The 26691-nt window shown below is 36.8% G+C and overlaps 1 protein-coding gene across 1 annotated transcript in view; it reads right to left on the bottom strand.

Moving 5' to 3' along the window:
- Positions 1-26691, bottom strand: part of DENND4C (DENN/MADD domain containing 4C) — a 110132-nt gene that overhangs the window by 57190 nt on the left and 26251 nt on the right. Inside the window, exons 9-15 of the mRNA XM_011992669.1 lie at positions 22883-23058; positions 13878-13978; positions 13556-13774; positions 6491-6636; positions 5019-5054; positions 4799-4929; positions 2825-2957 (exon numbers count right to left, since the gene is read on the bottom strand). Of these exons, the coding sequence (XP_011848059.1) occupies positions 2825-2957; positions 4799-4929; positions 5019-5054; positions 6491-6636; positions 13556-13774; positions 13878-13978; positions 22883-23058 (942 nt within the window). The remainder of the gene's footprint in view (positions 1-2824; positions 2958-4798; positions 4930-5018; positions 5055-6490; positions 6637-13555; positions 13775-13877; positions 13979-22882; positions 23059-26691) is intronic.

The raw sequence follows: 26691 nt of genomic DNA, 5'->3' as shown, positions 1-26691 counted from the left end.
AGCTGGGATTACAGGCACCTACCACCATGCCCAGCTAATTTTTGTGTGTGTATTTTTAGTAGAGACAGAGTTTCACCACATTGGCCAGGCTGGTCTCGAACTCTGACCTCAGGTGATCCGCCCGCCTCAGCCTCCCAAAGTACTGGGATCATAGAAGTGAACTGCCGTGCCCAGCCATCTGCTGAGCTTTATCAAACTATATATATTCCCAGAAACTACAGAGCCTATCACATATATCAGAATGCCATTTTATGCTTTGCACTAAAGATTCCTCCACTAGTCTACGTTCTAAATTTAAAAATTTGGAGGCCGGGCATGGTGGCTCATGTCTATAATCCCAGTACTTTGGGAAGCCGAGGCAGGTGGATCACAAGGTCAAGATATTGAGATCATCCTGGCCAACATGGTAAAGCCCCGTCTCTACTAAAAATACAAAAATTAGCTGGGTGTGGTGGTGGGTGCCTGTAATCCCAGCCACTCAGGAGGCTGAGGCAGGAAAATCGCTTGAGCCTGGGAGACGGAGGTTGCAGTGAGCCGAGATCGTGCCACTGCACTCCAGCCTGGGTGACACAGCGAGACTCCACCCTAAAAAAAACAAAACAAAAACAAAAACAAAAAAACTTGGTATATTATACTTTTGAGCTCAATCTCCACAATACTTCAGTATATACTTAAAAACATATGCCCTTGTTTTTCTAACATCCTATGGTTCTTTTCTTTTTCAGTTAGCCTGAAAAAAAAATTCTGCTATAAATGAGATTTAGAGGCTGAGTTAGCAAAATTTTCTCATTTTAGAAATTTGCCTTTTGTTAGCTGGTAACAGTGAAAAAAAAATTCTTTAGTATTCTCTTCGAAAAACTGAAAGAAATATGAACTGTATGAATGAAATTAGGAAATACCTCAGGATATCTCTAGGATTTAGGGGGCTATCCCATAAATTAGTAAAATCTGAACTAAGATTTTCATCGTGAAATTTTCCACATTTTGAAGATCCCCAAAATGTCAGTGTATGTATAAAGGATGTTTAATTTTAACTCATATGTAACCACAGCTTAGTTCTTTATACCTAAATCACATATAGTAATAAAGCAAGATGTCTAGTTGTCCTAAGTTAACTCCCTTTGGATTATAATACTTGGAATAAAGTATATTTACATTAGCCATTAGGGAAATGCAAATTTAAAATACAACTTCATACTCACTAAATGGCTATAATCAAAAAGACAAACAATAACAAGAATTGACAAGGATATGTTGTAAAACTGGAACCCTCACACACTGCTGGTGGGAATGGAAAGTGGTGCAGCCACTTTGGAAAACAGCCTGGAAGTGCCTCAAAGGGTTGAACACAGAGTAACCATTTGACATAGCAATTTACTCCTAGATATATAACCTCCCGAAAAATAAAAACATACATCCAAACAAACACTTATACACAAATGTTCATTTGCAATATTCGTAATAGCCAAAAAGTAGGAAGCAGCCACATGTTTATGAACAGACAAATAAAATATGGTATATCCATACAATGGAATATTATTCAGCAATAAAAATTATTACTGATATATGCTGCAACATGGATGAATCCTGAAATGTTACACTAAATGAAAGAAGCCAGTAACAAAAGAATACATATTATGCAGTTCTACTAGTGAAATGCTCAGAATAGACAAATTTATAGACAGAAAACAGACTTGTGGTTGCCTAGGGCTGCTGGGGATTGAGAATTGGGGTTAATGGCTAAAGGATGCAAACTTTCTTTTGGGGTTGATGAAAATATTCTAAAATTAATTGTGGGGGTGGTTGTACAAACCTGTAAATATACTAAAAGCCACCAAATCATACACTTTAAGTGGGTATGCTGTATGGTATATGAATATTTCAATTAAGTTTTCTAAAAAGTATATTTGGTTCCTACACTCTTTTTTTTTTTTTTCTTGAGACAGATTTTGCTCCTGTTGCCCAGGCTGGAGTGCAATAGCTCAATCCCAGCTCACCACAACCTCCGTCTCCCAGGTTCAAGCAACTCTCCTGCCTCAGCCTCCCGAGTAGCTGGGATTATAGGCATGCACCACTATGCCTGGCTAATTTTGTATTTTTAGTAGAGACGGGGTTTCTCCATGTTGGTCAGGTTGGTCTCAAACTCCCCACCTCAGGTGATCCGCCTGCCTCGGCCTCCCAAAGTGCTGGGATTACAGGCATGAGCCACCGCACCCGGCCAATTCCTATGGATAGTCTTAAAGCATAAACATAAGCATTCGAAAACTTCAGCCTTGACTGATTGACAGATAGATAGATAGATAGATAGATAGATAGATAGATAGATAGATAGACAGACAGACAGACAGACAGATTAATAGAAAGACTTTTTTGAGATGGAGTTTCACTCTTGTCGCCCAGGCTGGAGTGCAGTGGCACAATCTTGGCTCACTGCAACCTCCATCTCCCGGGTTCAAGCGATTCTCCTGCCTCAGCCTCCCGAGTAGCTGGGATCACAGGCGCCTGCCACCATACCCGGCTTATTTTTGTATTTTTAATGGAGATGGGGTTTCACCAAGTTGGCCAGGCTGGTCTCTAACTCCTGACCTCAAGTGATTTGCTCACCTCAGCCTCCCAAAGTGCTGGGATTACAGGCATGAGCCACCATGCTCGGCCCAGACTTGATATTTTAAGTAGGGTTGCAAGAAATCTAGTTAAATTCAATAACAACCATAGTGAGTCTTCAAATGGTTGTTGTGGGTGATCATTCTAAACTATGAGCTGCATATCGCGTATACATATTTTACATATTAAATGAACATGTATTAGATAAAGAATATCTGACCTGTTTAGTTCTCTTAGCCATGAGAGCTGGACTCTTTGTAATGCTACTCCCAGTAGGGTGTCTACTAAAACAAAGTTTCAACTCCTGCGGTCTGTCAAAAAGCTTAAGGTCCAGTCTTGGAAAGTATTTGTAACTAAAATAAAAAGCAAAAATAGAACTGCTGATTTAAAACACACCAACTCTTCATATTATTCCAGCGTTTAGGCAAATATTTCTAAACTTCAAATAGTACCCAACATTATTTTAAATGCTTATATAGAAAAAATACTTTTTAAAATTTTTAAATGCTATAACATACAGAGACCACCTTCATGAAAATTTTATCTCTTCCCCACCCTAGTTGTCATTTTCAATCAATCTCTAAACCACAGAAAACTCTGATTAAAGGGAGAAATAACTCCTTCAAGAGAATCCATGTATTCCATAATTTATGTTTTAAAAAATTTTAGTATACTTCATAATTTTATGTTTTTCTTCATAAAATTACCTTGCATAGGTATTTAAAACAAAAAAACCCATAAAATTTTTATTTTAAGGATGTACCACAATTTAAGCAGTTTTTCACTGCTGGACATTATGAGGTTGTAGATTGTTTCTAAATTTCTCCAATTAAATATTTTCATATGTATATCTTTGTGAATACTTTTGCTTAATTTCATAGGATGAATATCCAATAATAGAATTTGCTAGGTCCATGTTTATCAAAAGAATTAAAATTATTATAATTAATATCAAATTATTTCAAAAAAGATTATACTTAAACATACATTCTAACTACTAGCATAACCTATTCTCAATGTCAAAAGTTTCTATTCATCAATTTGGTTTGCATTTCTTTGAATGCAAAAAACCATAACATATTTTTATATTATTGACTTTGGCTTTCTTGGAAATTGTCTACTTATTTCTTTTGGCCAATTTTCTTCCAGGAGATATTGCCTTTCCATATTTGATTTTATCTTGTTTGTCAGTATCTGCATTCCAATTTCTAGCAGTTAAGCCAAAGTAGAAAAGAATTCTATAGTTAACATGAAATCAAAATAGTATTTAATTAACCCATTCAATCCCAGATATATTCTTCACTCTGATCCAGTCCTCTTGATATTATACATTAATTCTCTATTTTAGGAAGGTACTTACTTTACTTTCCATTTTAGAAATTTTTTTAGAAACACAGCCTAAGACAATAACTGTGTACGTACACAAAGATATAGACAGCAAATAACTACAGACAAATCCGTAAGAGGCTAGTTAAATAAATCATAATAAATGCATACAATGTGGTCATTACAAATGATAAGGCACAAACATACTTAATGGCATGGGAAAACGTTCAGACCACTAAAGGCAAACATAGATTACAAAGGGAATCTACCTGATGAACTCATACATGCAATATATACACACATAAATCCACATAAATACATGCCCACAATTGTCAAGAGACACAAGTACTGGTGCTAGAATGATGTATTAGTTTTTCATTTTCGTTTGATTTTCTAAATTTATTAAATTTGTAGTAATAAAAAAACTACAAAATTCATTCTAATTTCTTAAAAGAGTCACATCCAAATCCTATCTTTTATCTTAAAAAATAGTAAATTCCTGGCCCTCTACCTTAAGTTTTCTCGGAAAATTACCAATTCATAAGAATTTCACAGTCTTTGTATCAACAATAAAACTCCCAAAGTGAGCGGGAAGCCTCATAAAAGTAACATTTTTCTTCTTCAGAATTGAAACTTTTAAAGATTAAAATACAAACACTAAGGTAAACAATGATCAACATCTGACAATATCATCCAATTTTTAAATTATAACACCTAGTGGCATTTCCATAAAATATTTATCTACATTAGTTCACCAAATTAATAACGAAAATGAGTTTCACAAAAGACTAATATACATATCTACTAATAAAAATTAAAAGAAACTAATAGGCTGTGCCTAAATAGCTCTTTGAAAACTTCCTACTACCTGTACTTTGGTGACAGGTCCTTTCCATCATCAGGAGGTGGCTCTAGTGGCATTATAAATACAGTATGCTCACTTTTCTGTGAATCATCCAGTTCTATTAATCTGGTATCTTCTGCTGAATCAAAATCAACCTGAAAATAATTATTTTTCCCCAATTAATTTGCATACAAACAAGATCTAATTCTGAAATTTCAACCCTTAAAGTCTAAGAAAAACATACCTTATCTGATTTCTCTGTGCCTTTATCAGGAAACAACTAGAAAAAAAGAAAACAGATTCCTAATGAAAATGTCCACTATGAATTTAATAGACATTTTTATCTTACATTCTGATTTAGAAAAAAACTACCCCTTTTCAGTACCAGCTGATACAAAACATTGCAAAGTATATTTTTAGGCTAACTACATACTCTTAGGCTAAAGCATAATTTTTTACTTGTGGCTATTAGGATAGAAAACTACTTTGATTAGTCATTTTGTAAACCTTAAGACAAAAGATGACCAATCACAAGGTTATCTGACTTCTCAAATAAAAAATTTCATTATTATTAAGCCCCTTTATTAGTGATTGACATTAAGCTTCTCATATAACTGGAAGACACTGGAATATCAATTTTGTAAATAAACAAAAATGTTGAATAGTTTTAATTATATACCTGGAATTTTAGATCACACTGATAGGAGAAAATTATTCAAATCTTCCAAGGCACATGAATCATGAGGGGGCCAAAAAAATTAATGTTGTAATATTCTACCTTTTTTGGATACAATCTCAAATGTTATATAATATACGGTTTGCATAAAAAACTGGCCCCAAGATCTACTTAGCAAAAATAAGAATTATATTAAAAATTAGGAAAAATTATAACCAAGTCATTGCTGTCAAGAATCAATTTTAACTTCCTTAGGATGGGTGGGTAAAGCTTTAAAATTTAACATTTCCATCTTCCAATAGAACAAAAGAAACATACTAGGCAAAAGAATTTGGAAAGACATTAAAACAAAAGAACACAACTTCTATTACCCATAAAACTAAACATTTTTTAATTTAAAAACCTAAATCTTAAAGTAAATCTTATTCATTTAAATTAAAAAAAAATAAACTCACAAGGCTCAAGGAAATGTTCTTAGTTTTACAACTCAATAGTTGTAAAAGAAAGTGAGATTTAAAGAGAAAATTTACTGGCTGGACATGGTGGCTCATCCTGTAATTCCAAGGATTTGTGAGGCCAAGGTGGGAGGATCGCTTGAGCCCAGGAGTTTGAGACCAGCCTGGGCAATACAGTGAGACCTCATCTCTACTAAAAATTTTAAAAACTAGCCAGGCGTAGCACATGCCTGTAGTCCTAGCTACTCGGAAGGCTAAGGTGGGAGAATCACTTCAGGCAAGAAGTTTGAAGTTGCAATGAGCTATGATCATGCGACTGCAACCCAGCCTGGGTGACAGAATGAGATGCTGTTTCAATCAATGGATCAATCAATAAAGAAGAGAAAACTTGGCTATATGTGGTAGCAACTTGATACCACAAAGAAAATTATTCTTATATTCAGCCCAGAATCAGTAACACATACACACACATACACAACCCTATACTGTCTTCCTTATATCACTCTAGACTAACAATAACAATGATAATTATACAGGTAAGGCAAACTTTTTTTTCTAAACACTAGTATAAGTACAAACTTTTACCTTTTCTATGCAATCATCAAAAAATGCTAATCCAGTATCTTTATCACTTACAAAACTGCATTCTTCAATGAAACGAATAAAAATCTGTGTTTTGGATAAAAGGGTATAGAATTTTGCATAGGCACGATCTCGACTTTTTAAAAACCCTGAGGAAAACAAAATTATAATTAAATTCAAATTTTAAACTGGAATTCGATATTATAGTAAACATTAAACTTGTACTTATCTATATTACATTCTCTTTATCTATATGTGTATATATCGACATTTAAAGAGAAGCTTCTACAAATTGAGTATCCCTTATCTGAAATGCTTGGAACCAAAAGTGTTTGAGATTTCAAATTTTTTTTTTTAAGATTTTGAAATATTTGCATGCGCACAATCAGATATCTTGGGGATGAGACCCAAGTAAACAGGAAATTCATTTATGTTTCATATATACGTTATACACAGTCTGAAGGGAATGTTATACAATACTTTCAATGATCCTGTGCATGAAACAAAGTGTGTGTTAAGTACTTACGTGTGGAATTTTCCACTTGTGGCATCATGTCAGCACTCAGAAAGTTTCAGATTCTGGGCATTCCAGGTTTTGGATTTTCAGATTAGGGAAGCTCAACCTGTAGTAACTACATATATAGCTCCTTTTGCCTAACTAAACCATGAAAAATACTTAACTTCTATCAACCCCTTCACTGAAATCTGAATCCCCTATAAGGAACCTCCAGCTCTACAACTTTTAAGTAGAAATTTCTCTGATACTCTGCATACTCTTGAGTCCATCGTCAATTTCCAAAGAGCCAATGTCCTTCCTCTTTAATGTCACAAGACCATTATTTCTGTATTGTTTTTCAAATTTCTGCTTATTAAAGTTTCAGGCATCTGGCTATTCCACCATTTCCTCTATTAATCGTAGTCCTCTATTAATTGCAGGGACACTCCTTCATTCACTGAAGACCAGGACATTTGATTCAAAGTCTCCTCCTTTCTAATCCCTACCACCATCATTCTTCCACACCCAGAAACACAAATCATGAAAACACTTTAGGTTCGTCTTCATTCCTTTTTTTTTTTGAGACAGAGTCTAGCTCTTGTCCCCCAGGCTGGAGTGCAGCGCCGTGATCTTGGCTCACTGCAACCTCCGCCTCCCAGGTTCAAGTGATTCTCTGCCTCAGCCTCCTGAGTAGCCGGGATTAGAGGTGCCCATCACCATACCTGGCTAACTTTTGTATTTTTCGTAGAGACAGGGTTTTACCATGTTGATCAGGCTGGTCTCGAACTTCTGACCTCAGGTGATCAGCCCGCCTCGGCCTCCCAAAGTTCCGGCATTACAGGCGTGAGCCACTGCACCTGGCCTCTTTTCTTTTAAGAGATGGGTGTCTTGCTATGTTGACAAGGCTGGTCTCGAACTCCTGGCCTCAAGTGATCCTCCCATCTTAGCCTCCCAAACTGCTAGAATTACAAGCATGAGCCACCATGCCCAGCCTTCATTCCTTGATTTTCAATGTTCCTATGCTCCATCCTACCTCAATCACCAACTTCAACACACAGTCACAGTCCCTTGACTTTACTTGCTAGCATTCAAAGCAGCACTGCCTTCCAAATCTCTCATTTTCACATCACTCCCAGCCCATCACCTCTGCCTATCTGGTCTCTTTAATTAAGTATTTCTACTAAGTGTTTTAGCGTTTTCTACTGGGGGAGCAGAGAGGGAAGGCTCATTGAAATCTCCAATCCACTGGCCCTTTTACCTCCACATACATCCTCCCATCTTCACTTCTTTCTCTATCTAATACTGATTCCATGCTATATCCATCATTCCAATTACTGTTTTGTCAATACTCTCAACCCTTTTGCTCTTTTGTCTTTTTGGTTAAACCTACCTAGCATAACCCAGCTCTGGAAGAATGTACTGCTTGCCTTCTCTGGATCTGCATTAGGGTGACTAAGCATAAGTTAAGGGGAAAAAAGTTCCACAACTAGGCAGATTAGAAGCACTTATACCTTCATCCCTGACCAGCAATCCTACTACATTTCTAGAATCAATTTAATTTTCCTTTTCACGTTTCCACAACTATTTCCTATTTGTATATGCTCTCCCTTCATGTTTTTGTGCCCTCTCCGTACCCCGAAATGACATACTTTATATTGCAATGAAAATGCAGATCATTAAATAGAAACTATGTATACTATCTCACTACATAACTTACCACTCTTTAACAGTTATCATTCATTCCTTCTGTCTTTTTACAGTGGATATGTTCCTCCTCCTATCTAAGGACAAACCATCACGTGACTTCAGGATTCCAGCTCCTTCCAGGGTTCTCGGGATAAATCTCCCTCTCTATTAACTACTTCTCTCTTTTTTTTTTTCTTTTTTGAGATGGAGTCTTGCTCTATTACCCAGAATGGAGTTCAGTGGTGTAATCTCGGCTCACTACAACCTCCACCTCCCAGGTTCAAGTGATTCTCCTGCCTCAGCCTCCCAAATAACTGGGACTACAGGCATGCGCCACCACTCCCGGCTAATGTTTGTATTTTTAGTAGAGACAGACGGGGTTTTGCCATGTTGGCCAGGCTGACCTCAAACTCCTGACCTCAAGTGATCTGCCTGCCTCGACCTCCCAAAATGCTGGGATTACACGCGTGGGCCACTGTGCCCAGCCTCTATTAGCTATTTTTCATCAGCATACTCAAGTCTCTTTTTCTATCTTAAAAAAAAAAAAAAAGCCTTCGATCTGCTCCTTCCCTTTTTTCTGTTGTTTTACTTTTTATAAAGGGCATGGCCATTCACTTGGTTGTTAAAGGCAAAACCCTCAAAGCTGCTCTTGATATCTCCCACTCTATCTTACATTCCATATTCAATTACCAGGTTCTACTTGATCTAATTCCTAAACAAATCATTCTTCTATTCACACTATCATCAATTAATCCAGGTCACCTCTAATAATCCCTAGAACCAATGTGGCTACTTCCTAAATAGAAGATCCATGCTTCAATGCCTCCAGTACAATCTCTGTATGGAAGCCAAGGAGATTCTTCTTTTTAACATTTCAAAGAGTGACTTTTTAAAAAATGCAAATCTGATCCTATTACCTAATGAAATATCCTTTACAGGCTTCCAATTACTCTTAGGATAAAAACTGAAACCAGCACTAATCCTAAAACGTCCTGCATAACTTAGTTAATGCCACCATTTCAAACATGGTTTTCTCTGCAGCCTTTCTTTCTTTGATGCTGTGGTCCTGATTCCCATCCCTTTTATATACTAATTAGTAGAGAAAAGCTTAAATAAAATAGAAATAAATTATTCTCCACAAGTTATAATGAAAAGGCTTTCTTTCCTTCTAGTGGATCCAGGCAATGATAGCAAAGGCTGCTAAACCAAATAAGTCAAAGGCTAACGGGTGACCTACAATGAATGAATGAGGCTGACAACACCTTAAACCTATTAGGAACACTAAAAGTAGGACAGCCAGACATGTATGTGCCTCTCAAGGTGATGCAATAGGAAGAAGTGAACACCATGTATTTTGGCACTTCTTGCCAAGATAATTAAACCTGAATCTAACCAAGCCGCTAGATCTGCACTGTTTAATTCAGTAGTCACTATCTTCATATGGCAATTTAGCACTTGAAATGTAACTGATCCAAATTAAGACACACTGTAAGAAAAAAATACATGCCAGAACTGAAAGATGTGGGCCAAGCGCAGAGGCTCACGCCTGTAATCCCAGCATTTTGGAAGGCCAAGGCAGGCGGATCACCTGAGGTCAGCAGATCGAGACCAGTCTGGCCAACATGGCTAAACTCCGTCTCCACTTAAAATACAAAAATTAGCCAGGCATGGTGGTGCACGCCTGTAATCCCAGCTACTCGGGAGGCTGAGGCGGGAGAATCACTTGAGCCTGGGAGGCAGAGGTTGCAGTGAGCCAAGACTGCATCACTGCATTCCACCTGGGCAACAGAGCAAGACCGTCTTTATTTAAAAAAAAAAAAAAAAAGAAAAAAGAAAAAAGATGTTTGTGAAAAAAATGTAAACGATTTCATCAATAATTTTAAAAATCAGATTACATGCTGAAATGCTACTATTTTCCCCCTATTTTTCACTTTTTTATTGTGGCTACTAAAATAATTTTAAATTTTATATGTGGCTTACATTGTGTTTCTACTGGACACTGCAGCTCTTGAACCTACCACAAGTTTACAGGCAATACAAGTGGTAGAAGAAATGGTAAATAACAACATAAGGTAAAATAAGCCAAAACCACATATACAAAATTCCTAGTTAATTACTATTGCTTTTTAGACCCAAACTTAAAAGTAGCACACCAAAGGATACCTTAGGACACTAATATTCCTTGTTATTTCTTCAAGGAATATTTCTCTGACCTAACTAGCACTAACGCTGTGATCAATACTTTCCTTCAAAACACACTTCTTAAGATAGTTAGTATTTACATTTTTTTCTTGTCTAACGTCTGTGTCCCCTAGTAGACCAAATGCTGAACTGTTTACAATAAAACCTTAGGGCCTGAAAACTGAGTAAGTATCTTTTCAAATTCCTTTAGTGATGTCACTCCCGTACAATCCATATTCTTCATCTGGCATTTACAACTACCCACAATCTGAGCCCTAATCTTATTTTCAGCCTTATCTTCCACAGCACCTCTAAAGCTCATCACTCTGGTCAAATTGTACCATGTAATCTTTTTTCCCAAATGTGCTGTCATGAGTGAAACTGTGTCCCCCTCAAAATGTATACATACATATATATATATGTTTTTTTTTTTTTGAGATGAAATTTCAGTCTTGTTGCCCAGGCTGGAGTACAGTGATCTCGGCTCACCACAACCTCTGCCTCCTGGGTTGAAGAGATTCTCCTGCCTCAGTCTTCTGAGTGGCTAGGATTACAGGCATGTGCCACCACGCCTGGCTAACTTTTGTATTTTTAGTAGAGACAGGGTTTCACCATGTTGGCCAGACTGGTCTCAAACTCCTGACCTCAGGTGATCGGCTTGCCTTGGCCTCCCAAAGTGCTGGGATTACAGGCATGAGCCACTGTGCCTGGCCCAAAATTTATATATTAAGTTCCTAGCCCCTAGTACCTCGGAATGTAACTATTTGGAGATAGGGTCTTTAAAGAGGTAATTAAGCTAAAATGAGGATTATGGGGTAGACCCTAGTTCAGTAAGACTGGTAGCCTTGTAAGAGGAGGATATTTGGACATAAGACAAACACTGAAGGAAGACCACATGGAAAAAACAGCTATCTACAAGCCAAGGGAAGAGGCTTCAGAAGAAACCAAACCTGCTAACTACCTTCATCTCAGTTAAACCTCCAAAACCACGAGAAAATAATTTCTGTTGTTTAAGCCACCTAGTCTGCGGTATTTTGTTATGGTAGACCCAGCAAACTAATCTGCAGGCCTTGTGCTTTAGATCTTGATGCTACTTCCATTTTATTACCATGAATGATAATAGCTGTTATCATGAGTATTTTAAAGTACTTGTACTAGTTGCTTCACATATATTTTCTCATTTAATCTTCACAACAATGAAGTAGATATAGCCCCCATTTTATTAATGAGAACACTTTATTTTTTTTTTTTTTTAATTTTTTTGAGACGGAGTTCCACTCTTGTCACCCAGGCTGGAGTGCAATGGCACAATCTTGGCTCTCTGCAACCTCTGTCTCCCAAGTTCAAGTGATTCTCCTCCCTCAGCCTCCTGAATAGCTGGCATTACAGGCACATACCACCACACCCGGCTAATTTTTATATTTTTCGTAGAGGTAGGGTTTCACTATGTTGGCCAGGCTGGTCTTGAACTCCTGACCTCAGGTGATCTGCCTGCCTTAGTCTCCCAAAGTGGTGGGATTACAGGCATGAGCCACTGCGTCCGGTCGAGAAAACTTGACTTCCAGAAAGCCTTTCCTGTTCTTCTCCATTTACCTCTATTCCACCCATTCTTCTAAGTCATGCTTCTTCCATGAAGTCTTCCAAAATTTGAAAGACTTCCATAAGTCTTTCAAAATACTCATTTTGAAATACTGGAATATTTGGAAGAATATCCCTTTTTTTTCTGAACTCTTAAAACTTCCAAATTAAAACTGTGTAAAATATGTTTTCTTGACTACTTGTTCTATTTTTAAAATATTTTAATTATTTGCCATTTAAGACACCATAGAGCTAGGTTTTATACTTCTTTACATTCCTACATAACTAGCCAGTAAGTGGTAACTAAATATTTAAGTGGTAAGTTATCTTAAAGCAGAAAAGATAAAAGACAAAAGGATTAATGGAAAAATACAGATTTTTTTTGTAATCGCTAGGTAAAAAGCACAGAAAAGTAAAATAATTTCAAATAAATATTGATATAGATGTAAGATTGCTACTATATATATAACAGTAGCTCAATAACAACAAAAATCTCTATCTATAATTCCCTAAAACAAAACACACTAAAAATAATGAGTATATGTTTTTCCCTGGAACAAAGCTACATTAGTCAAAAATGTTTAAAATGTGGTGCCCTCATTGCACAAACTAATTGTAAAGCCAAAAGTGTATACATCTGGCCAAGTGCAGTGGCTCACATCTGTAATCCCAGCATTTTGGAAAGCCGAGGGAGGAGGATCACTTGAGGCCAGGAGTTCAAGTCCAGCCTGGCCAATATAGCAAGACTCCACTCTATTAAAAACAAAAAAAAGAAAAAAAAAGTGTACAAATCCAAGAACTACGGAAAATTGAGGAAATACCTAAATACCTGAAGGCAAATCTCCAGTTATGTTCTACTAAGATAACTGACAAGGTATTGTAAATATAGGTAACACCTTTGACTTTTCATAATTAAATATGCCTAGTTTCAGATTTCTCAGGAAAAAAATGGGCTATAAAAATTACAAGAAATTCTAGTCATAAAGTTCGGTTACAAATACATGGAAGTTCATTATATTTGAATGTGAATTTGTAATAATTTATACAGTAAGTATTTCTTGGCAACAACATCAAATATAAAATATTTTCACTTCAATAAAAGGAATTGTACTTTCAGTGCTACCCACCCTGTCGGTCAAACAATGAATCAGCAGCTGTGGCTTTATTTGAAGGAGCCTCTGTGATTGGTCTGAGAAATGTTCTATATCCTTTTAAAATAGATGCCATAAAGCGCAAAAATGCCTCTTGAATTTCCATCTCAAGCTGTGTCATCTTCTTTTGCCAGGAGAAATCTGCTTCAATTGGAGTCATGTCAATCGCTGAGCCTTCTTGAGTTTTTCGGTGAACTAACAAAGGAAAGAAAAACAGAAAATGGTATTATGTTAAATTTAAGAAGAATTTTCTCATATACATTCCTTCATTAATAGTATTCCTTTTCCCTCACATTACCTGAAGACAGCTGGGGATACAATTTCTTTAAGGTGCTAAGTAGATTTTTGCATGGCTTTTTGGGAAGTTGCTTCCAGTTCATGTTCTTCTTTTCATCTGATCTATTAAATCAGAACAAAATTCATAAAATGTGTTATTCATAATCTGCTTTTACTAAACAAAATTCTTGCATCAATCTAAAACTAGAAAATGGAAAAGATGTTTTTACTGCAGTCATAACTGATGCAAACAGTTTGAATAAGTGAATTTCAAGGAAGTTCTCTTTTCATTCAACCAACCTCTGTCAAATTTAGCCATCTCATTCTAACCTTCCAACGCGTATTTTCAATGCTGGAGTCAGGAATACAACACTGAAGTCTAGCTTCAAAAACTACATTTTAGAATTATAATATTCTAAGCGTCAAATCTAGTTGACTTGAGACTTCAAACTACCTACTGGTAGGCTTCTAAAATGCTGTGTGCCCAAAGAGAAGAATTGGAATTTAAGTAAGGATTAAAAGTATCATCCAGCCCTCACAGTTAAAAATAAATTAATCATAACACCATTATTCAATATAATCTATGATCATGAAACAACAAAAACCAAAGCCAGACCACCCTGGCCAACATGGTGAAACACCGTCTCTACTAAAAGCACAAAAATCAGCTGGGTGTGGTGGTGTGTGCCTGTAATCCCAGCTACGCAAGAGGCTGAGGTAGAAGAATCACTTGAGCCTAGGAGGCCGCGGTTGCAGTGAGCCGAGATTGCGCTACTGCACTTCAGCTTGGGCAACAGAGCAAGACTCTGCCTCAAAAACAAAACAAAACAAAACAAAAAAAACCCAAAGCCATAGAGATGACCATTTTTAAAGGTATTACTAAAAGCTTCTGTTTCCAAAACTTTATATTCCAAAAATACAAAATATATATATCTCTGTGTGTGTATATATATATATTCCAAGAATATAAGAATATAAAATACAACAGACAGAACTGCCTAAAAAGCCCTCTTTTTACAAAAGTTAACATAAATATAACAAATGTTCTTTAAAATTCATGGCTAAGCTGGCAAGAAAATCAGGGAAATCTTCAGGGGTTGAAAACCCAGAGTAACACCAAGGCCACATCTGCCCTGAGGATTAACAGACAGCCTTGGATTTTAAAGGCTTCTCACAGAACAGGAGACCAAGTTTCAGTCTCACCAAGAAGTATGTTAGAACTGAAACTTCCAAATAAAACTGGTACGCTTGAAAGGCTGACTCTTTTTCTTTTTTTTCCTTTTTTTTTTTTGAGACAGAGTCTCATTCTGTCATCTAGGCTGGAGTGCAGTGGTACGATCTCAGCTCACTGCAACCTCCGCCTTCCAGGTTCAAGCAATTCTCTGGCCTCAGTCTCCTAAGTAGCTAGGATTACAGGAGAGTGCCACCACGCCCAGCTAATTTTTTATTTTAGTAAAGACAGGGTTTCATCATGTTGGTCAGGCTGGTCTCGAACTCCTGACCTCATGTGATCCCCCCACCTTGGCCTCCCGAAGTGCTGGGATTACAGGCATGAGCCACCGCACCCAGCCTGATTCTTTTTTTAACCCAAAATGCTACAATTCTAAGCCCTTTCCCTAAGTCAGTGAATTGCTTGGGTTTCTCTAAATGTAGCATGGCATAATGAAAAGGGCAGAGATTCCAGCTTTAGGATCAACCTGGAATCCTGGTTGTACCTTTATATTAGCTGATTAATGAAATTAATAAATTTAATAAACATTTAATTTTTAATAAAAAATTAAATTATTTTTTATTTTAATCAGGTTCTATTTTATAGTATTGTTCTTTAGTACTCAGTGCAGTTCACATGTAGTTTTTTTTCTAAGCAAGTGATTGCATTTTGGAATCTTTTTTTGCATACTTTAAATCTTTTAACAAAATATGTCAACAATTTTTTAAATTTCAATAGGTTTTGGGGGAACAGGTGGTATCTGGTTACATGAATTAGTTCTTTAGTGATGATTTCTGAGATTTAGGTGCACCCATCACCCAAGTAGTATACACTGTACCCCATGTGTAGTCTTTGCTCTGTCGCCCAGACTGGAGTGCAGAGGTGCGATCTTGGCTCACTGTGACCTCCGCCTCCCGGGTTCAAGCGATTCTCCTGCCTCAGGCTCCCAAGTAGCTGGGACTACAGGCGTGTGGCACCATACCCAGTTAATTTTTTGTATTTTTAGTAGAGACAGAGTTTCACCGTGTTAGCCAGGATGGTCTCGATCTCCTGACCTTGTGATCCGCCTGCCTTGGCCTCCCAAGGTGCTGGGGCTACAGGCATGAGCCACCGCGCCTGGCCTCATGTGTAGTCTTTTATTCCTCAACCCCCTCCCACCCTTTCCCCCAAGTCTCCAAAGTCCATTGTATCATTCTTCACCCCCCGCCCCCACCCCGAGGGGAAGTCTCACTCTGTTTCCCAGGCTATAGTACAGTGGCACCATCTCAGCTCATTGCAACCTCTTCCTTCCAGGTTCAAGCGATTTTCCTGCCTCGGCCTCCCAAGTAGTTGGCATTACAGGCACATGCCACCACACCCGGCTAATCATTGCATCATTCTTATGCCTTGTGTTCTCATAGCGTAACTCCCTCAGCTTGGATTTTGATTAGGGGAGGGATCTCTCCTGAGAATTCATTACTGTATGCCTGCCAACTAATGGGTTATGAGTTTGACTGCATGCTACTGGCATGGCACAAGAAACTGTAAGTCAAAATAACTAACTTCAAGTGCTCCCTGGCTTAATGCCACCAGAATGGAAGCAAACATAATATCCTCTCTGTTAAGAATAAATGTCTAATAAAAGAGCTAACACTTCCTTTGTGCCTGGTACTGTTAAAAGACATATTTTAACATCTCTTGAAACTGTGTCTTAAAAGTGATGGCATGTCAAGTTTAACTCTGATCAATTTATCTCATTTTATGTCATCGCTGTCTAATATTTTAGTGCTATCTTTTAACCCCCTCCCCCAAATAAAATATTGTCATTATTGTCTGGATTATCATCCATTTGTAATCTGGCTCTGACATTTACTGTGTGACTTTGTATAAATCACTCAACTCGTCTGTTACTCAATTTTCTGATCTACAAAATGAGAACTGATAATGTACCTAATACACAGGGCTGCTGTAGGTAGGTGAAATGCATCTCATCTAACCTAAAGGGCCATTAATTGTAAAATTTATTGTTTTTGTACCAGTAAAAGAGGATGTTGACAATTAAAGTATTTTAAAGTCTACTTTACTGCTTGAAAAAAGAGTGAAATATTAATTTCAAGTTCTAAGCACCCATATTAAAAAATTAAGAGGAATCATTAAAGGAACATAAATATGAAATTATACATATATATATACACACACATATAATATAACATTTAGGTAAGCAGATGGGAAAAAAACAATAATTCATTCAATCTGAAAGAGAGAAAAGAATAATAGCAAAACAAAAAGGACAAAATGAGACAGAAATATTCAAATATATAACAATACATATAAATTAATGGATTCTTCAACAAAAAGACAAATGTTAGCTTGGATTTCTAATGCCAGTTATATACTATACACAGAATATCTGAAATTAAAAGGATGGGAAAAGATATACCAAAGATAATATATCTTATAATGTATTAATGAGAAGAAAAGCACAAACTAACAACAAGAGCATCAGTGATTTTTTTTAAAGTAGCTACAAGATAAAAGTATTCATTTAACTGCAGAACCATTTTGAACTTGAGTGTCCCTCATAACACAGCCTTAATTAAGTACATAAAGCAAATGTCCAAATAACTATAAAATGCAATTGACAAATCCACCATCACACTGGGAGTTTTAAAACTTTAATATGATCACACAGCTCAAAAATAACTTAAACACATACACACACCCTTGTTCCACGTCTGATCAGTTCCCTCACCCCCATAATACATAATCACTAGTTTCTTGAGCATATTTTAATGTGTCTTTATTCCAAAACTAGCAGATACAAGTAAATACAACTATTCCCTGCCTTTTCTTTTGCTCAAGTAGCAGCACGCTGCAATACACAATTACCACCTTGATTTTTTTCATTTAATAATGTATCTTTTGTAGCCAGGCAGGGTGGCTCACACCTGTAATCCCAGCACTTTGGGAGGCTGATGTAGGCATATCACTTTAGGCCAGGAGTTTGAAACCAGCCTGGCCAACATGGCGAAACCCCATCTCTGTCATAACTACTCAAATGTGCTGTTGCATCATGAAAGCAGGCATGGACCATATGTAAATGAATGAGTATGGCTCTGTTCCAATAAAACTTTATTTACAAAAACAAGCTTTGGGCCAGATGTCAATCCCTGCTGTATACCAATAATCATAATTTATGATAAACTGCTCAAAGCATCCCCTTTGAAATTAGAAACAAGACAAGATACCAACTATAACTACTTATATTCAACATTACACTAGTGATCCTAGCTGGAGAATTAAGACAAAAAAATTTAAAATACATTAGGATAGTGTAAGTAGAGAAATGTGATGTTTATAGGCAGAAAATTGAAGACAATATACAAATTAAGAGAATTCAACTAAGTTGTTAGATATAAGGCCGCTATATAAAAACCAACTACATTTCCCAGCAACAAAGTCTAATTAAAAATACATTTACAGTAGCAATAAAAACTGAAAGATACTTAGGAACAAATAAGTCTAACAAAAGATGTGAATTATCTTTCTGGAGAAAACACAAAGTTTACTGAAAAATTTTGAAAGATCAATGAAATGAAATACCACATTCATGGGTCATATTTCTTGTGCATATTTTCAATGTGTGTCAAAAAGATATCATCTGCCTCCAAACGAATCTATAAATACAATAAAATTCTAACAAAAATCCCAATGTAATTTTGTGTAGAGCTTAACAAGATGGTATTAAAATTTATATGGAAAAACAAAAGACCAAATGGAGTGAAAACAATTTTCAAAAAGAACAGGAGTAAGGGGATTTGCCATGGACACTGCCAAAAAAAAGGTCTCATACCATGACTTTTTAAAACAATTTTATTAAGATATAAAGTCATATGCCATACAATTCACCCATGTGACATGTGCAATTCAATGGTTTTTATTATATTCACGGAATTGTGTAACCACCACTACAATCAAATTTTTTTTTTTTTTTTTTTTTGAGACGGAGTTTTGCTCTTGTTGCCCAGGCTGGAGTGCAATGACGCGATCTCATATCACTGCGACCTCTGCCTCCCAGGTTCAAGCAATTCTCCTGCCTCAGCCTCCTGAGTAGCTGGGATTACAGGCATGCGCCACCAGGCCTGGCTAGCTTTGTTATTTTAGTAGAGACGGGGTTTCTCCATGTTGGTCAAGCTGGTCTCAAACTCCCGATCTCAGAAGATCCACCCGCCTCAGCCTCCCAAAGTACTGGGATTACAGGCGTGAGCCACTGCTCCCAGCCTACAAGCAATTTTAGAATATTTTCATCACCTCAAAAAGAAATCCCATAGTCACTTAGTTTCCAATACTCCCATCCTCTCCATTCCAAGGCAATCACTAATCAATCTACTTTCTGCCTCTAAAGATTTGCCTGCTTTGGACATTTCATATAAATTAAATCATAATATAAGGTCTTTTAACATAATGTTTTCAAGGTTCATTCATGTTGTAGACAACTTAATTTTAAAGCCATTAAGATAGTATACTACTGGCAAGAGATTGAAAAAAATCAAAGGAAAAGAATAAGCCCGGATACATATCTATACAAATATAGAAAGTGATATGTCACATCAAGTTTAGCTGAATTAAATAACTAAATGAGACAGGTAAACCTCACAACTTAAAAAATAACCATGATAGTATTTCATGGCCTCATGGTGAAATATTTCATATATAAGAATCAAAAACAGTACTCCATAAAGAGAAATTTAAAATTTGATAAATTAAAATAAATCTCTGTTTATCAAAAGACACCAAAAACAGAATGGAATGACAGGTCACAATGTGGGAGAAGCTATTTGGAATGCATACAGCAGACCAATAATTAATTCCTGATTATATATACAATTTCTACAAATCAAAAGAAAAAGACAATCTAACAGCAAAACGCACCAACAAAAGGAACATCCAATTCACAGGAGAGGAAAACCAAGGAGCACAAAGGTATGCAAATGCTGCATTTGCTACTAATTAAGGAAATGTGAATTAAAGCCACAGTGAAATACCATTACCATCAAATTGGTAAAAAATGTAAAAGTCTGACCGCAAGTGTTGGCAAGGATATGAAACAAAAAGAACTTTCATCTGCTGAGGACAGAGTAAACTTGGGAGAGTAATCTGGTACTAGTTATTAAGTTGAAAATGCTCATTCCCTACCAAGCAACATTAGCGCTTCCAGGTATATGCTTCAGAGGAATTCCTGAGCATATACTCAAGGAAATATATACAATGATGATCAGAACAGCCTTGTTTCTAACATCAAAGATCTAGATACAACCTAAATGTCCATCGACATTGATCACCACTGAAAATGAACTGGATGAACCTCACAAAGAATGGTAAGCAAAAAAGCAATTCACAGAAAACTATTCAAGTAGAAAAAAATGTGTAAGTATGCAAAACAACATTTTATTTAGATTAATACATATATAATAAATGTTTTAAAAATACATGTACATGATAAACTCCAAATCTAAGATGATGGTTGGATTTGGAATTTATCCAAGATGATGGTTGGATCTGGAGCTCCTCTCTGGGAGACAGGAACAAAATATGGTTATGGAGGACTATCTAGAGATTTCAAATTTATTGCTAATATTTTCTTTTTTTTTTTTTTTTGAGACAGAGTCTCCCTCTGTCACCCAGGCTGGAGTGCAGTGGCATGATCTCCGCTCACTGCAACCTCCGCCTCCTGGGTTCAAGCAATTCTCTTGCCTCAGACTCCCAAGTAGTGGGGATTACAGCTGCCCACCACCATGCCTGGCTAATTTTTGTAGTACAGACGGAGTTTCACCATGTTGGCCAGGGTGGTCTCGAACTCCTGACCTCAGGTGATTCGTCTGCCTCGGCCTCCCAAAGTGCTGGGATTACAGGTATGAGCCACCGTGCCCGGCCTATTAATAAAGTTGTGGTGAATAGATACAAGTTATTTACATTATTCTGTACAATTTGGAGACTTTTTTTTTTTTTTTGAGACAGAGAGTCTTGCTGTTACCCAGGCTGCAGTACAGTGGGGTGAACATAGCTCACTGCAGCCTCGACCTCCTGGACTAAAGTGATCTTTCCTTCTCAGTTGCCTGTGCACTATGGGCACGCACTACCACTCCTGGCTAATTTTTTATTTTATATAGATGGAGTCTCACCATGTTGCCCAGGCTGGTCTTAAACTCCTGGGCTCAAGTGATTCTCCAGCCTCAGCCTCCGAAAGTACTGAGATTACAGGTGTGAAACACTACACCTGGGCACATTTTATAATTATTTAAACACAACTGAGCAGGCCAGGCATGGTGGCTCATGCCCGTAATCTCAGCACTTTGGGAGGCCAAGGTGGATCACCTGAGGTCAGCAGTTTAAGACCAGCCTGGCCAACACGGTGAAGCCTCATCTCTACTAAAAATACAAAAAAATTAGCCAGGTGTGGTGGCACGCACCTGTAATTCCGCTGCTCAGGAGGCTGAGGCAGGAGAATCACTTGATTCCAGAAGGCGGAGACCGCAGTGAGCCAAGATTGCACAACTGCAACTCTGTTGCCTGGGCAACAGAGTGAGACTCTGTCTCAAAATAAATAAATAAATAAATACAATTGAGCAAACACTTCACATTTGTTTTAGAAAACAATGTTTTGATTACCAGAAGTTTTATAAAAGTTACTCAAAACTGGGCAAAATTAAGACTCTCCATATTATTTTATTCGGAATAATAAATAAAACAAGGTAAAAAATCTGAGTATTAACTTCACAAATAATCATTTCTAAAAGCAACACCACGAATACATTCCTGAAATAATTGTTTTTCAGGGAGAGTAACCTATAAACAATAAAATGTGTGCCACAAAAAACTATTTAATTCATTCAAGTTGTTCATTACTTTCAAGCTGTAAGTAAATCTAAATATACATAAGGAGCTACTACAGTTACACAGTTTCAAAATACAATGGTAGATCCATGTCAAAATTATATTTTAAGTTACAGCAAATGTTTTCTTCCTTCCTTAGGCTATTTTTTTGGTTCACATAAAAATATTTTCCCAACAAATTCTACTGTTGGAACTATTTAGGCCTCACCCAAAATATTTCTCTATTCATTTTCTACCAATCTCAAACAGTAAAGAATAAGTGTACCACAGCCTGGAAGTTGGCACCAACATAAGAAAATTTTTAATACTTACTGTCCTTTCCCACTTTTGGTGGAGGAAGGGGTAACCCTTAAACATCCATCCAGAACTATTCCTTTTATTAATGTAGTTTGCTACTCTCTGAACCCTTAGCTGTACCACTGCTGTACTTATCACCTTCAGCAAACACAAACTATAACTGATTTTTAATATAAATTTCTAAGCAGTAAAGAACAGATCCTTATAAAATTCAAATCCTGACAACTAAACAAATGGTATACTATCACCCTATACTGTAACTAAACTTTAATCTCCAATGGGTAAACCCATTTTACTTACATATGGATTTTGAATTAAACCTAGAAAGCATATCGTCTCTCGAGCTCTGAAAGCAGTGTTTAACCATTACTTTTCAAACTCATAGTGTCTTCTGATAAACCTAAACATCTCCTGCTTACATTTAACATTGTTATCCAGATATAAACTATCATAATATTGAACATTTTTTTTTTCCAAATCACACAGCGTTCCCAGATTCTGATACGTGTCCTGGTTGAGAGCCACTGTATTTAAGAGGAAGATTTAACAACTCCCAAAAATAGCATATTTCTAGATGCTTTCAAAGAACTGTAACTCTAGATAGTGAAAAACATAAATGGGAGATAATATAAAATGAATCAACTTACACATATAACATGTTCGTATCCAAGTCAATGCAAACAACATCTTGTGGTGGGTCATGAAGATCAAAATACCTTGAGTCAACTCCAACTATAAACGGTAAAGGTGCACTAAGCACTGCAGCCAGTGAAAGAGGACAAAGGGGAATATATGGGCACTGCCACTGAAATGGAAAGATCATCTGGGAAAAAAGTTTAAAAATTAACCAAATTTTAAATTTGCAATAAAAATTATATAAGTAACTAGTATTACTGAAAAGGGATCACTGAAAAGCAGTTAATATCACTGTTTTGTTTACCTTAAACTTCATTCCAAAACTAAATGACTATAAAATATTACTAAGCAATACTATGAACAAATGCAATTAAAATTTTCAAGTCGTGATGATGATCATTAAACACAACAAAAATACTAACAGCTTTTTGCATATTAATTCTTCTAGTATCTATACAAAGCCCACATTCCAATTTTATGGAATCAAAATAAGATAAAATGGCCCAAAATATCATAAAACAAACTTATTATCTTTAACTCTTACACATTTCATTCACCTATTAATTCTCAAAATTACCTCAGATCAAAATCCAACTAAAAGCATCAAGAATTTAAAAAAAAACTAATTACTGTCTAGGGAATGCTAATAGTTAATTAAAGAGCTCAACAAAAAAAAATTATTAACTGTTCAAATAAACATCAGTGATGTCTGGCATCTTAAAAATACTGTCAATAGGCTGGGCACGGCGGCTCACGCCTGTAATCCCAGCACTTTGGGAGGCTGAGGCAGGTGGATCACTTGTGGTCAGGAGTTTGCGACCAGCCTGGCCAATTTTAGTGTTTCTACTAAAACACAAAAATTAGCTGAGTGTGGTGGTGCATGCCTGTAATCCCAGTTATCCTGGAGGCAGAGGCAGGAGAATCGCTTGAACCTGGGAGGCGGAGGTTGCAGTGAGCGGAGTTTGCACCACTACACTCCAGCCTGGGCAACACAGCAAGACTCTGTTTCCAAAAAAAAAAAAAGAAACAGTCAATATATAAGATATTCCTCTATCTAGACATGATGAGACAGGAAAAAAAGAGAAAAAAACATTTCTCAAGAATCTTTACCTGTTTTCCTTTACAAAGATTTACTTCAATTGTATCGTTTGTGCTTTTCTTAAAAAAAAAAAAAAGTTTTGATGTTTTTTAAAAAAAGACTAAAACATGTTAAGGCCTAATGCAGTGACTCTCAACACTTTGGGAGGCTGAGGCAGGAGGACTGCTTGAGGCCAGGAGTTCAAGGCCAGCCTGGACAACAGAGTGAGACCCTCATCTCCATAAAAAATAAATAAGTAAATGAATAAATTTTTAAAAAATTTAATAATTAGCTAGTACTAAAATTTTACTGATGATAATTTTTTTCTTCTACTATAAAAATCCCTGTTATCTTTTAAGGTCGAGTTCAATTATCACCCTTATCTGTCATCATTCACCCCAAAGAAATGCCTATAACACTTACTACCTCTGCCAGCTATTACAAAGGGTTATTCAGGATTGGAATTTTGTCTTCAAACATTTATTTAGTTAATATTTGAGCACTTGCTATGTACCAATTACTGTTCTACATAATGTGATCTTAACAATAAATGAAAGAGATCACTCTCCTCATGAGGTTAATAGTTTAAGAGTCAGCAACTTTTTCTGTGAAAGACAGTAAATATTTTAGGTCTTGTGAGCCACATTGTCTCTGTCACAACCATTTAACTCTGCTGTCATGCATGAAAGCAGTCATAGGCAATATATGAATAAATGGCCTATGTTCCAATAAAACTTTATAGAAACAAGTGGCAGGCAGGATTTGGCAGGCAGGATTCGGCCATCATTTGCAAACACCTTGTCTAGCAGAAAGAGAGAAAATAAATGAAAGATATAATAAATAAAATATTATGTTATAGGCTGAACATCCCTAACCTGAAAATCCAAAATCCAAAGTGCTGCAAAATCCAAAACTTTTTGAGCACCAACATGACACAGAAAATAAATTGCTCATAGAAGCATTTAGGACTTCAGATTTTTAGATTAGGGATGTTCAACCAGCGTGTATTCTGCAAACATGCCAAAATCCAAAACAATCCTAAATCCAAAGCACTTCTTTCCAAGCATTTTAGACAAGGGATACTCAACCTGTATGTCAGGAAGTAATAAGTGCTACGGAAAAAAAAAAAAAAAAAGGAAAAGGAAAGCCAAGTGAAGGACATTAGAGTTCAGAGCAGGAGAGAGGAAAAGCAGGTTGTATTAGGACAAACAGGACAGGCCTCATTAATAAAGTGACAACAGAGCTGAAACCTGAAGAAGGTGAGAGATTTAGCCAACGGGATATATAAGAGAAGAGTGCTTCAATGAGAAGGAACAGCTAGGGCAAAGGCCTTAAGGCATGGGGAATGCCTAATGATCCCAGGAAGGTAAGGCCAGAATGCTGGAGAAGAATGAGCAAGAGGAAGAGTAGTGGAAAATAAGATCAGATTGCTGAGGGGCAGAGCCACTCACAAAGGACCCTGCAAGGACTTCAGATTTCTTGAGTGACAATTATCTTCTATTCAACAAAAGGTGTGTTACAACTGCAACTATCTAAGAAACCTTAGAAAAAAAGCTATGTGCTAGCAAAACATGATATCCTTCTCTTCACTTTTGCCTTTTGCAACACCATAGGGTCACTTTTTATAAAGTACTTGTACATTTCATCAATCTTTGCTATGGGTCTCCATTAATTCTTTGATATTCTTTGATATTTAAATCATTCTCCTTTTGAAGCATTTGTTTTGTGACCATTCTTTTCCATGTTCTCTTCTTCAAATGGTAATTGGCATAACTACCAAATTATGACTTATAAATAATTTTGCATGCAATTCAGACAGCTCTCCAACATCAGTTGCATAAACCTCATATACTCTGGCATTTTTCATATGATTACCAATTCCATGAGCACTTTTTTCAACTGTTCTTGCACCATATTACTGAAATCCATCAAGAGACTTGGCCACCACGATTCCGACAAACGGGATTGAATAAACACTAATGTTTTAGTAAGGAATATTTGGGTGGGAACTTTTTTTTTTTGAGACGGAGTCTTGCTCTGTCGCTAGGCTGGAGTGCAGTGGTGCAACCTCAGCTCATAGCAACCTCCACCTCCCGGGTTTAAGCGATTCTCCTGCCTCAGCCTCCCGAGTAGCTGGGACTACAGGCATGAGCCACCACATCCAGCTAATTTTTGTATTTTTAGTAGAGATGGGGTTTCACCATGTTAGCCAGGATGGTCTCGATCTCTTGACCTCGTGATCCACCTGCCTTGGCCTCCCAAAGTGCTGGGATTACAGGCGTGAGCCACTGCGCCTGGCCTGGGTGGGAACTTTCTAAAACTGGTCAGTTCATTAACAAATATTTTCATATTCTAACAACTTTTGCCTTCACACACAACTGTGATAACTTGGAAAAGTAATACTTAATGAGGATCCTCCTAGAAGCTGTCTCATATGGTTACTATTGTTTTCAGTCCAACAGCACTTCTCCAACCAGATTAAGATTTTGGAGACATACCCTATTTGCTGTTTTAACAAGTATTTATTGAGGGCCTACTCTGTGCTAGGCAACTGTAACAAGTGCTGAAAATACAGGAGTAAATAAGAGATTAGGTCCTTACTCCCAGGAGACTTACATTCTTAAAATGGGGAAGGGAAGAGAGGAGAGTCAGCTATTTTAAATTAAACAACTAATGGGTGATAGGGTTGGAGAAGTGGAATATCTAAAGTTCTACACAATGGCCTATAAAACCCTACACAAT

This window comes from Mandrillus leucophaeus, unplaced genomic scaffold, assembly GCF_000951045.1.
Source record: "Mandrillus leucophaeus isolate KB7577 unplaced genomic scaffold, Mleu.le_1.0 Scaffold415, whole genome shotgun sequence".
Lineage (NCBI taxonomy): Eukaryota > Metazoa > Chordata > Mammalia > Primates > Cercopithecidae > Mandrillus > Mandrillus leucophaeus.
Note: the sequence above shows the minus strand (reverse complement) of the source record. Positions and strands in the feature narration are given on the sequence as shown.